Source organism: Dipodomys ordii, unplaced genomic scaffold, assembly GCF_000151885.1.
Source record: "Dipodomys ordii isolate 6190 unplaced genomic scaffold, Dord_2.0 Scaffold19, whole genome shotgun sequence".
Lineage (NCBI taxonomy): Eukaryota > Metazoa > Chordata > Mammalia > Rodentia > Heteromyidae > Dipodomys > Dipodomys ordii.
The window spans coordinates 5,010,383-5,023,796 of record NW_012267235.1 but is presented as its reverse complement, the minus strand read 5'-3'; the positions used below and the strand labels follow the sequence as shown (position 1 = coordinate 5,023,796).

Here is a 13,414-nt window from a genome sequence, read left to right as displayed (position 1 = left end):
GAGGGACAGCGCCCAGGCCCAGAGTTCATGCCCCACAACCTGACCCCCCCCCAAAAAAGAAATCACTACCACAGCCTGGGGAGACAAGCTGTGGGGGAGGAGGGCTTGTAGAAAAAGTGGTGACTTTGCTGGTAAACGTCCCTGAAGTCAGAGCAGCTCCACATATACAAAGAAGGAAAAATTCTCTAGAAAAGAAACTCCAGAGCATATGACCCACCCTTCTACAGGAGACTAGCTAGTTTACTAGCAATTCTGGGGAATCAGGTCTGGTGCCTTGAGCATGTGGGTGAATGCTTCACTACTGAGCCATAAACCCCCAGTCCAGTAGTAAGAAATAGTACCTTCGCCCTTCTCCCACCACTTGTTCTGCCTTAACAGTAAAACTATTTCAACTGAAAGACTGTAACTAGAACTTCCAACCTGTGATCTAACTTTGATGTGCACGGCACAATGCAGAAACAGAAGAAGTATGGAAAAGAACAGACAACACAACTCTTCAAAATCAAAACAAAACCCTCAATAACTCTACAGTTACAAAAGCTAATGACAATAAAGTGGTTGCAATCACAAATACTTTTCAAATAGTTATAGGAATTATCAAAGAGGACATGAATAAATGCCTGAACAAATTCCAAGAAAACTCAAATAAAGAGCTGAATGAAATAAGGAAGACAATACAGTATGTAAGAAATCATAGGGAAAAATAAATTGAGATTCTGAAAATGAAAAGCTCAAGTCAAAAAACTCAGTTGAAGTCATTCCAACACATTGGAGCAAGCTGAAGACAAAACACTAGGGCTTGAAGACAAGGTGGATGAAATAGAATAGATGCTAAAGAAAATCTGAAAAAATGCTTAAAAAGCGTGAATAGACTATGAAACAGCTGGGATGCGATTTAAAGACCAAACCTGTGAATCATGGGCATAAAAGGCGATGAGACCCAAGATAAAGATAGAAAGTACATTCAAAGCTGGTGGCTCACATCTATAATCCTAGCCAGTCAGGAGGCTGAGGTCTGAGGATTGTGGTTCAAAGCCAGCCCAGGAAGGAAAGTCTGTGAGACTATCTCTAATAAACTGCTCAGAAAAAGCTGAAAGTGGCTCAAGTGGTAGAGGCTCAGGAACAGTACTCAGGCCCTGAGTTCAAGCCCTAGGACCAGTAAAAAAGAAGAAGGAGGAGGAGGAGGAGGGGGAGGAAAAAAATTTAATAATAGCTGAAAATTTCAAGATCTTGAAAAATAGATGGTTGTTCAGCTACAGGAGGCTTTTAAGACTCTACATACACAAAGCCAGAAAAGACTCTCTCTCCATGTCATATTATAGTTAAAACATTAGGTATATACAAGGAAAGACTATTGAAAGAGAATTGCTAAGTCATCTATAAAGCCAAACCCTTCATGATAACAGCAGATTTCATATCAAAAACTTTAAAAGCACATAGAGCATAAAACAAGTACTCTCAATTTCTGAAACAATTTCTGCCAACCTAGATAATACCCTAGCAAAGCTTTCCTTCATAATTGAAAGAGAAATAAAGACTTTCCCCGATAAACAAAAGTTAAACCAATTCATGACCATTAAACAAGCACTTCAGAAGGTACCTAAAGGAATCTTACACACAAATTCGAGGACAATAAACACCTGAACATTTGAGAAGTAATGAAAATCACTGGATGAGAAGATGGGCAAATTAGGAGCAGGGAAAAATAAAGTACTACAAAGCCAATAAAGAATGGCAGGAATTACTTTATAACTTTCAGTATTAAAGAGTTAATATTGATAGGCATGTTAATGGCTTAATTCTCCAGTCAAAAAAATACGAGCAGATTGAATTAAACAAAGCCCAACCATTTGTTGTCTCAATGGCAAAGACAAACATAGGCTTAGACACAAAGGATGGAAAGCCTGAAAGTAGGTAGAAGTACTATTCTCATATTTGACAAAGCAAACTTCAAAGCAAAATTAGATAGAAGAGACATAGAAGGTCTTTGAATAAATAAGGAAGCAAATCAGAAAATTCCTGGGATAAAATGAAAGGAGAACAGAACTTACCAGAACCGTTGGGATATAGCCAAAGTAGTACTAAGAGGAAAGGTTGTAGCTATGAATTCCTGAATTTAAAAATAATCAGAAAGCTCAAAAAAGCAACATCAATGGCTCTCAAGCTCACAGAAAAGCAAGAGAAGGCCAAATCCAAAATCAGAAAAATGAGGGTAAAAATTAATGATATGGAAACTATTGACAACTTTTTTTTTTTTTTTTGCTAGTCCTGAGGCTTGAACTTAGGGGCTGTGCACTGTCCCTGAGCTTCTTTTGCTCAAGGCTAGCACTCTACCATTTGAACCACAGTACCACTTCCGGCTTTTTCTGTTTATGTGGTACTGAAGAATCAAACCCAGGGCTTCGTGTGTGCCAAGCAAGCACTCTACCACTAAGCCGCATTCCCCGGCCCCATGATGTGACAATTTTTTAGCCAAACTAATCAAAGAAAAGAGTAAGAACACTCAACTTAATAAATCTTAGATGAAATAAGACTCAAAATTACAGGAAAAAAATATATATCATGTGAAATTTGTAACCAAAGAGAACTGGAACATGAACAATAGTGGCTCATGCCTGTAATCCTAGCTACTCGGGATGCTGAGATCTGAGGATTGTGGTTCAAAGCCAGCCCGGGCAGCAAAGTCCCTGTGAGATTCTTATCTCCAATTAACCACTAGAAAACCTGAAGTGGCTCAAGTGGTAGAGTGCTTACCTTGAGCTAAAGAGCTCAGGGACAGTGCCCAGGCCCAGAGTTCAAGCCCCACAACAAAAGAGAGAGAGAGACAGAGACAGAGAGAAACAGAGACAGAGACAGAGAGACAGAGAGAGAGACAGAGACAGAGAGAAAGAAAAGAAGAGAATAGAAAGAAAGAAGGAAAAGAAAGAGAGAGAGAGGAGTGAAGTATGCTATATGGATGAAACTTGAAAACATAAATGAAAGAAACGAGATAGGGTTCTTTTTGGAGTGATGAAATGTTGTGGAGTTAGATATTGATGATGAGTACTCAAGCTTATCACTATACTAACCCTCATTAAATTGAATACTTTAAAATGGTATGGTTTTTTTTGTCAGCTGTGGGACTTGAACTCAGGGCCTGGACACTGTCCCTGAGCTCTTTTGCCCAAGGCTAGTGTTCTACCACAGTGAACCACAGCTCTACTTTCAGTTTTCTGGTGGTTAATCTGGCTTGAACCATGATCCTCAGATCTCAGCCTCCTGAGAAGCTAGGATTACAGACAGACACAAGCTACCAGTGCCTAGCCTAAAATGGTAATTTTTATAATGTGTAAATTCTATCTTGAGTGTGACCTTAATCCATTTATGTTAAGATGACCATTCTGGCTGTGAGAAAAGCAGATCAGGAGCTGGGATGAGAGAAACATGTGAGCTACGCTTCAGGGTTTATTCCATAGAGGGATGGTCTAGACTGTGGACCTAGGACATAGATCAGTTTTCCTACTGTGGTGATGGGAAAATGAGAATCCTGGCATGTCCGGGGTGCTAACCTCTAGGGTATTGGTTCTTATAATCCCCAGTGGGAATTGATTTTCCTCAAGGCTCCTGTTTTTTATCTTGGACCTAGCATCAAGCGCTCAAATAATAACCCCAAGACAGTCTCTCAATGCTTCTGTGCCTCTGACGCAACAACGCACACACTTTTTAACAAGTCCCATTGCTCCTCTGCCTCATCAGCCTAAGCTCAGCTTCCTCTCAAGAATTAAGCTCAAGTTTTGTCCTCAGAGGAATGGCCCTTTCCTTAAAGCCAGTCCTCTAAGTGTCCTTGGCCTGAAAGAGGACAGGAAAAGAATGGAGCTGCTGAAGAGGAGCCTGGAAGATGGAAGGCTCTAAAGTCAACGTGGCCCCTTGGGGCTGGAGGTGGGTGATGGCTCTGGTGTCCTTCCCACACCCCAGTCAACCCTGAAACAAAACCATTGTAAGACAAACATAGGCTGGAAGGAAGGTATGGGTTAACCAGTGGGCAAGAATGCTGGAAGGGGTCAGGCACAGCAGCTCATGTCTGTAATCCCAACTACTGAGGAGATAAAGATCAGGAGGATCATAATTAAAGGTGCCAGCATGACCCCATTTCAACAAACAAGCTAGGCAAAGTGATTCATACCCAGAAGGGTAGCTATGTGGGGGGTATAGGTAGGAAGATTGCAGTGTGAGGTTGGCTGTAGGTAAAATGTGCAAGACTATAACTGAAGAAATAACTAAAGTTAAAATAAAAACACAGCTCTAAGTGTGGCTCCAGGGGTAAAGCCCCTGCCAGCAAGCACAAGGTAAATAAAAGGAGTACTGGAGCGATGAGAGTCGGGGACAGTTGGTTTTTGTCCATAGTGGCTTGTGTATTGGGCAGAATTTGGGACCAAGGGCTGCAGGGAGAGCAGAATATAGACATACTGTTCTCTCCCCAGCCTCCCACATCCATACCTCATCTTCTTCCCACACCTAGCAGAAAACACAACTCCGTTTTACCCTCACACTTTCCACCCTCTGATGTTTCCCTTTTAATCTTCTTCTCTTCTTCTACCTTCCTCCTTCTCCTGCCTACCATTCTCCCACACACTCCAGATTTTCATTTCTCCTGTGTGGCCACCCCTCCACCCTATCCCCACTTGCTGTTGTATCTGGTGTCTAATAAAAGTTACGATTGCTCCCAAGATGACCACATGCTTGATTCACTTCTAAATTTGGAACTGACTTATTCCCTTCTTACCTCCTCTCTCTTGGTTCTATATGGACCCATTTCTTCAAAACAAAGACTGATGGATGAGTAGCAACAACAAGGAATCTAGAATTCTCCCCTCCCCCAGGCAGACACAGATCCCTCCTTCATGTCTCTTTCTTTTCTTTTCTGTTTAGAACCACTCTTCAACCTACTCTCTGTGCATGTAGGTAGAGGAAGTATTTTTCAATTTTATTCTTATGAATTCGTGCAAAGAATGCTGACCTTGTAAAGATGATGGTCCTAAATCCACAAATATTGTCATGTTAGGAACTAGTATTCTTGGATTCCCTTCATTGCCCCTTAAACTTCACTCCTTCAACAAATAGCTACTTTTCTCAATTGTCAATGGTCTGACTTATTCTCAGATTCTATCCACCCTCAAACTAGTATTCGTTTGGGGACCATTTATGTGAAGGGCTCTATGTGCACCAAGACACTAGGTAGTACGCATCGTACTGGACTTATATTGAAATCACAGCACATGTAAGACAATTACCCACCCCTCGGGCTGGGAAGGTGGTTAAGTGGTAGAGCACTTGCCTTGCATGCTCGAGGCCCTGGGTTCGATTCCTCAGCACCATATAAGAAAAAAGCCAGAAGTGGCACTGTGGCTGAAGTGGTAGAGTGCTAGCCTTGAGCTGAAGAGCTGAGGGACAGGGCCTAGGCCCAGAGTTCAGGCCCCACGACCGGAACCCCCCCCCCAAAAAAAAGACATTTATCCACCCCTGTGAAGAAATTCCAGTACATGAAAATGTTACAGAAGGGCTGATTACTCTTGAACCTTCAAAGAGGGGTAGAATTCAGATAGGTGAATAGGACCAAAAGAATCCCAGTGCAGTACCAAGCAGATGAAAGATACTGAAACCTGAGGAGCCAGGATCAGTGCAGAGCAGAGCAAGGAATAAAAGGAATGTAGTTAGGAGAGAAGGTTCTGTGTCCATCAGACCTTGTTCAGAATCTGCATTTGGCTACTGATTCTGGGTGATCTTTTTCTGCTTCAGTTTACTTAGGTGTGAGGTGGAGATCATTCATAGTATGTAGAATGTCTTTAGAAGCATTAAATAGGATGGTGTTTATAAAATGTTTAGTGTAGTGCCCAGGACATAACGAACACTCCATAAACATTTACTACTATGATGAGAATGACTCCAAAAACAATAGATGATTATTGTTGCCCAATAAGTGGCAAAGTGGCCTAGAAGGAATAGTAGGAGCCTGTTTGTGAGGAATCACTTGAAAAATCCATCTACATATGCTCTACATATGTGGATGATAAAGATCCCTAAAAAAAACCTTTTTAAAAAAAATTTTGAACCAAAGGGAAGGTGTGTTTTAGGAAGCAGCCATATGTACTATGTCATAACTTAACAGGAGCCATAATCTTAATAAGGACAAAGGCAATAAGGTAAGATCATGAGTTAGGTGCCAATGGCTCATGCCTGAAATCCTAGCTACTCAGGAGGCTGGATCTGAGGATCACAGTTCAGAGCCAACCCAGGTAGAAAAATCCTTGAGATTCTTATCTCCAATTAATCATCAGAAAACCAGAAGGTGAACTGTGGCTCAAAGTGGTAGTGATTGCCTGGAGCAAAAGATATCAGGGACAGTGCCCAAGCCCTGAGTTCAAGCCCCAAGACCAACCGGAAAAAAAAAAAAAGAATGAAACATGCTGTTACCATTTCAGCAGTCAGCAATCAAGTGGGTGGGTTACGGTTGGTGGGTAAGATCAGAGGTTTTTCTTTTTCTTTTTTTTGAGGGGGTGTCCGGTCATGGGGCCTGAACTCTGGGCCTGGGCGCTGTCCCTCAGCTGTTCAGTTCAAGGCTAGCACTCTACCACTTGAGCCACAGTGCCACTTCTGGCTTTTTTCTTTTTCCTTATGTGGTGCTGAGGAATCAAACCCAGGGCCTCAGGCATGCAAGGCAAGCGCTCTACCACTGAGCCACCTTCCCAGCCCAATCAGAGGTTTTTCAAAGAGAACCCATGCCATTGAAGCTGTTGCCCATCCAGTTTAGCTTTGGTGATGTGGTAGAGCAGGGCCACAAGACCAGAGACAGAGTACATGACCTCTGTTGTCTCACAATTACTGCCTCAGGAAGTACCTGCCGACTTTTGCCTGTCTCCACACTGCCTTCCTTGATGTGCCTGAATAGGTCCATTCGAGCCCTGTTTCAGCACATCCTTTCCATGGAAGAACTTCCAGGGGCTCCCAGTGAGTCATAGGGATGCTTTTCAAATCGTCATATGTGGAGAGTTGGGAAAAAAAACACAGAATTAACCAAGAGCCTCTTCCTGGATCATCATCTCTACATAAATACTGGAGGACAAATATGAAAATAAGCATGACGATGTTTGTGGTATTTGTAATCCCCCATAGATCATTTAAGCCACCATTCTGTTGATAGTTCTCTAGAGAGGTTGGCTTTTACAAAATTTGTGTTCACTTTTCTTGGAAGAACATCAGTGCATTTGCTGTGGTCCTCCAATGTATCCAATGAGAATCAAGGACAAGAGAGCTTTTCATGTTCTACTGTCTCCCTAGGGAAGGGCCTCAGGACACATTTTCCTGAAAAAAAGAATTGCAATCTAAGGAAATGGGTTTTAATGCTAAAAACACATTTTTTTTTTTTTTAAGTGTTTATTCTAGAATTTTCACTTAGTGAACTGAAGGATTGCTTTCCTCTTTGTATTTTTTACTGTAACATTGGTCTTGCCAGTTAGAGTTTTACAAGCCACAATTTTTAAAATGTTCCCAAAGACTGTCCAATGATATGTGTTTTATAGGAAATTTGCAGAAAATTTGTTTTGAGCTTCTTAGGGTTCTCCAGTCAATATCCAATGGCAACAAATGTCATTAGAGAAATATTTATGTGGAAAATGTGGGAAGCACTAATCATCCCAGCTTCCTTACCTCATCTTTCTTTTCTTTTTCTTGGTCCAAGACTGGAACTCAAACTTAGTACCTTATGTTTTTGCTCACTGACTGGCACTCTATTAACTGAGCTGTACCTCCAACCACCTCTACATCTTTATATACAAATTTGTACATAATAATTTCTTCTAATACCTGCTTTTCTTCCTTCAGCAACAAAGCCTAGATGGACCTTCAAACTCCTGTCATGAAGCATTTGTTCATTTAAATCGTTAGTCTCTATTTTGCATCATCTCACCATTTCCTCACACAGGTTCGTAAGGTTTGTGGTCTTGGGTACATGTTGGCATTAATGGATTCAAGTAGATTGGGGGAAGGGGGCCCGTGGTTCACATGGCAGTATGATAGGCATAGCAGCTATGAAAAGGAATCAGAGGTGAATCTGAGCATAGCATAGCATGGTCCAAAGTCAGGAAAAATCTAACCTACAAATGCATGGATTATGGATTATGTTGGATGTGGTTAGGGGCATGAATCTGTGGAGCTCTATGCCTCACAAAAGGCTTTCCTCAGCTGAATTAGAATGACTTTGGTCAATTCAATCCAATTCTCCAAAGAAAAATGATTACAATTGTATAGTTTTTTTTTTTGTTGGCTCTCTTTCTCTCCCTATAGGCACATGGGGAAAAGCCCATGGAACCACAGAACACCACATGGGTGTCAGAGTTTGTTCTTCTAGGGTTCTCACAGACCCAAGGGTTCCAGAAATTTCTGTTCCTAGTGTTCCTGCTTGTCTACATCATCACGGTGGTGGGAAACCTCCTCATCATGGTGACAGTGACACTGGACCCGCGCCTCCATATGCCTATGTACTTCCTGCTCCGAAACCTGGCAGTCATAGACCTCTCTTATTCCACAGTCACCTGCCCAAAGATGCTGGTAGACTTCTTTCATGAGACCAAGACTATCTCCTACCAGGGCTGCATGGTCCAAATCTTCTTCTTCCACCTCTTGGGAGGAGGGACTGTCTTCTTTCTCTCAGTGATGGCCTATGACCGCTACGTAGCCATCTCTAGGCCCCTCCACTACATCACCATCATGAACACGCGACTGTGCGTGGGGCTGATCATGGCTGCCTGGATAGGGGGCTTTGTCCATTCCATTGTCCAGCTGGCACTCATGCTCCCATTGCCCTATTGTGGCCCCAATGTCCTAGATAATTTCTACTGTGATGTTCCCCAGGTGCTGAGACTCGCCTGCACGGACACCTCCCTCTTAGAGTTGCTCATGATCTCCAACAGTGGGATGCTGGTTTTCATCTGGTTCCTCCTCCTCCTCATCTCTTATACTGTCATCCTGGTAATGCTCAGGTCCCACTCAGGGCAGGCGAGGAGGAAGGCAGCTTCCACCTGTACCACGCACATCATTGTGGTGTCCATGATCTTCATTCCCTGTATCTATATCTACTCCAGACCCTTCACACCTTTTCCCTTAGACAAGGCTGTATCCATCAGCTACACAGTGATGACTCCCATGCTCAACCCCATGATCTACACTCTGAGGAACCAGGAGATGCAGGCTGCCATGAAGAGATTAGCTCAACACTTCACAAAAGGCTGTAGGGAATAGTGAACTTCAAACAGATTGACTTTACATGACTTGGAGATAGTCCAGGTGAAAAGTGGGGCAAATTTTAAGTACAATAAATCAGACTACACTAAGATTTCTTCAAGTCCTACTTCCATGTCAAGCATTTTCACACCTGTTTTTTATTTTGTTTGTTTGTTTTGCTGGTTGTGGGGCTTGAACTCTGGGCCTGGGCACTGTCTCTGAGCTGCTTTTGCTCAAGGTGAGGGCTCTACCACTTAAGCCAAAGTGCCACTTCTGGGTTTTTTTTTGAATTGTTTATTGGAGATAAGAAGCTCATGAAGTTTCTTGCCTGGACTGGCTTCATGAAATGTGATCCTCAGATCTCAGCCTCTTGGGTAGCTAGGATTACAGGCATGAGCCACTGTCATCCAGCTGTATTTTTGCATCTTTAATTCATTCTTGCAAACCATCACTGTAGCCCTGTACTATTGGCTTATGCCTGTAATCCTAGTTACCCTGAAGTCTATGAGGATCAAGGTTCAAACCAGACCAGATAGGAAATCCTATGTGACTCTTATCTCCAATTAAGCACCAAAAAAAAAAAAAAAAAAGAAAGTGGAGCTATGTCTCAATTGGTAGAGTTCTAGCTGAGCAATAGAAGCTCAGGGACATCCCCCAGGTCCTGAGTTCAAGCCCCTGGATTGGCACAAAAAATCACTATTTTTATTACTACTATTACTACTACTATTACTACTACATGTTAATTTTGAAAATGAGAATATTCCGAGCATAGCAAAATTTGCTACAAAAGAGTGACCAAACTTGGTTCCACTGACTTTAAGTTCAGTTGCCAGATATGGAGGTATTTGAAACTCAGACTCTCTAACCTCCTAGAAACCTTTCAGATTTCCTCATCTGTTGGTTATCTTGATGTTCAATGGTTATGTTTCATTTTAACGCCAGGACACTCATATTCTTTTCACTTCCTTGTCTCCCCACATCATTCTACACCCTAGTATTTACAGAGTGGCCTGATTTTCAACATTGTATAGACATTTCCCACAGTAGCACTTCCCCTTCATTTTTCCTCTTTCTCTGTCAGATACCTCTTCAATATCTTTAAACCATGCTCCTAACCTGCTATGTGTCCCCCAGAAGATTAGATGTTTGAGGAAATTTAATCCCCAAATTCACCTGTGATTGGTGTTTAGAGGAGAAGCTTTTGGAGGATACTTAGGGTCAGATGAAAACATAAAGATCTATAAGAACAAGAAAGGAGACTTGAGCCTACATGCTCCTTATTTTTTCCTATGATGCCCTCTTCCATGTTATGATAGGGCAAGACATTTCTCACTCAAAGTTAATGTCCTTCTATAATGTTCTTCCCAGTCTCCAGAATTGTGAGAATTAAATTTCTTGCCTTTCTAATGTACTTAGTCTATGGTGTTCAGTAGTGAAAATAGAAAAAAAGAATAAGACAATGGCCAATATAATAGTATTAAGAGGAAGAGCCTTTAAGAGGTTACTAGACTGGACAGGCTCCTCCTTTGTGAATGGATTCCTTGTCCTTTGGGTTTCTGCCATGTAAGGACACAGTAATGCTTCCAAGGCACCATCTTGGAAGCAGAAGTCATTATTTGGTCTGCGGTAACTGGTGTCCCAGTGGAATAGGTTCAGATACCCATCCTGGAAAGAGAGTCAGAAATGAATGCTGGTGAAGTCAGAAAAGGTGCTTTATTCTCAATATGGCAACTCTGGGAAGAACAGAGATCTGTCTTCAAAGTGCTTAGAGTATCTTGATGTTATTTGGAAAGAGAAACAAAGGCAAGGGTTATTGGTTTTCATGGAAGCAATCCTGGTCAGAATAATCAAATGATACTAGTTTAACAACTGGGAAAGGAGAAACTATCGCTTTTATTTTATTGTTTTTTTTTTCTGGTACTGGAGCTTGAACTCAGGGCTGGGCACTATCTCTTCACCTTTTTGCTCAAAGCTAGTGCTCTACTACTTGAGCAACATCTCCATTTCTACCTTTTTGGTAAGCATTTCATGGACTTTTTCTACTAACTGGCTTAGAACCATGATCCTCAGATCTTAGCCTCTTGAGTAGCTAGGATTATAGGCATGAGCCACTGGTGCCAGGTTGGGGGAATTATCTTAGCCAACTATATTATTCAAGTTGAAGACCAAAGGACAGGGATTTTCAAGTTAGTGGATTTGAAAGTTTGAAATTGGGGCTATGTCCATTTTACAATATGCTAACTGCTAATTCTGCTTCTGTAAACCTGCTTGCGCTAACAATGACCCTTCCCCTCCCAGAAATAAGTTAAAAAGTTTCAGAGTCCAGATGCAGGCCCTGGGACAAGGTCTGCAAACATAGATAAAGAACAAAAGAGTATGTTCATCTTAATTCCTGTTTAGAAACTCTCAGCAAGGGACTCAAGATAAAGACCCTCTGGCGAGCCCAGCAAACTAGGTCAAATGTCAACCAATTGCGAGCCTGTAACTATGTGGACTCCCCTCCAGAGAAACCTCCCCCTAGGGAACCAACCAGTTTTCAACAAGTGTTACAAAACTTCCCGCGCAGAGCTGAGCCAATCCTGGGGAGCCTGGGGTCTTATGCTAATCCTGTGGTTTTTGTCTTTAAAAGTGCCTGTAACCCTGCTCGAGGCTTCTTGTCTGCCCTGGACAGAGAGCCCTTTTGCACAAATGCCTAATAAACTCCTCTTGCTTGTTGCATCTGCTGATTTGGAGTCTTGGTTCTTGGGGTGCCCTCCCGTTGAAGAAAGCATCCCAGTGAGTCTGGGGTCTTTCACTTGGGGGCTCGTCCGGGATGCAGGCGCCCCCCCCCCCCAGACCCCAGATTCCAGGACCGGCTGGAGGTAAGATAGAGCTCTTGTCTTTCGTGTTTGTCGTTTTTGTTTTATGTTCTGGGATCCAAATCTGTATTTGGACTAGAGGGTAAAGCAGACGTGCCCAGTACCCTAGTCCTGCCCTGGAGTCCTTCTCTAGGGTCGTCTGAATCTGTATTTGGGCCAGAGGGAAAAGCAGACATGCCCAGTACCCTGGTCCCACCCTGGAGTCCTGCTCCAGGGTCATCTGGAGGAAGAAAGAGATCCGAGTGTCTCTCTGTTCTGGGGAGTTAAGGCGCGGCCAGCCACTCCCATCTGTAATTTCCTTCCTCATCTGTACTCGGTTGCCGCGAGGCGTCTGGTTCTGTCTGTCTCTGTTTAGTGTTACTCGTTTTTAATGTGTGTTTTGTATTCTCTATAGAGATGGGACAACAAGTGAGTCCACTCCTAGGACATCTGAGACCTTGTCCTAGTTCGTTTGAAAACAAAAACCGCTGGTTCTGCTTTTGTAACTTGCTTGTTTGTCAATTATGAAACTGCCACTGACCACCTGCAAGTGGCCCCAGTTAGATCTCAGCCTCGGGCCTTGGCTTGGGGCGTCTGAGCGTGGGGGAGAACCTGTCAGTCTGAGGGGATGGCCACTAGGAATTTTTTTTTCCCTTGCCCCAAGATGACTGGGAATTCTCCTCCACCTTGGAAGGCCCCTGAGTCAACGTCTGCAGGAATCTAAGAGAAAAATCCTCCGGAGGTGAGTAGGGGGGGTTGAGTCCCCTGGTAAGTGAATGGTGGTGAGATGTCACCCCATTCACTGAGGCCTGATTTTGTCTTTGTGGCCACTTGTTTGTCTTGTTTACTTTAGTGTGTGTGTTTGTTTTATATTTTCTGGGGTAGGAAAGTTCTGGGTGAGTGTGGCAGGCTCACTCAGCAGACTCTGGATTCAGCTTGCTGAATGAGAATAGCACAGAGTTCCGGTAGGGATAAATTGGGTCCCATTAGTCCCCAACTCAGCCTTCAGTCCTTGTCTAGTTCTGTTTTAGAATTGGTACCAGTTTTAAATGTGGATTCTTGGTTTTTGTGTTTATCTGTGTTTTTGTTATTTATTTAAACATCTCTGGGGGAATAAAAGTTCCAGCTGGGCTTGGTCACTGACCTGCTATGCCCACCCTCCCTGTGAGGCATGGAAGGTTACTGGGCTAGTTTGGTTCCCTTCAAGCCTAAGGCTGCATTTTCTCCTTGTGGAGGCTGCCAGCAGGGAGGGTGTAGAAGGCTGTGTGCCTAGTTTGGACTTTTTCAGCTAGTCCTGACAATGTAACAATTTGTAAAGTGCT

At 42.9% G+C, this 13,414-nt stretch overlaps 1 protein-coding gene across 1 annotated transcript; it reads left to right on the top strand.

The window, feature by feature from the left end:
- Positions 1-8,337: 8,337 nt before the first annotated feature.
- Positions 8,338-9,273, top strand: LOC105983256 (olfactory receptor 4D1). Its single transcript, XM_013013097.1, has one exon. It carries the CDS (start codon positions 8,338-8,340, stop codon positions 9,271-9,273), a length of 936 nt encoding a protein of 311 aa, XP_012868551.1.
- The last annotated feature ends 4,141 nt before the right edge of the window (positions 9,274-13,414 follow it).

What these genes read in the sequence shown, in the direction of transcription:
- LOC105983256 (XM_013013097.1), top strand. Translation starts at nt 8,338, where the DNA reads ATGGAACCACAGAACACCACATGGGTGTCAGAGTTTGTTCTTCTAGGG.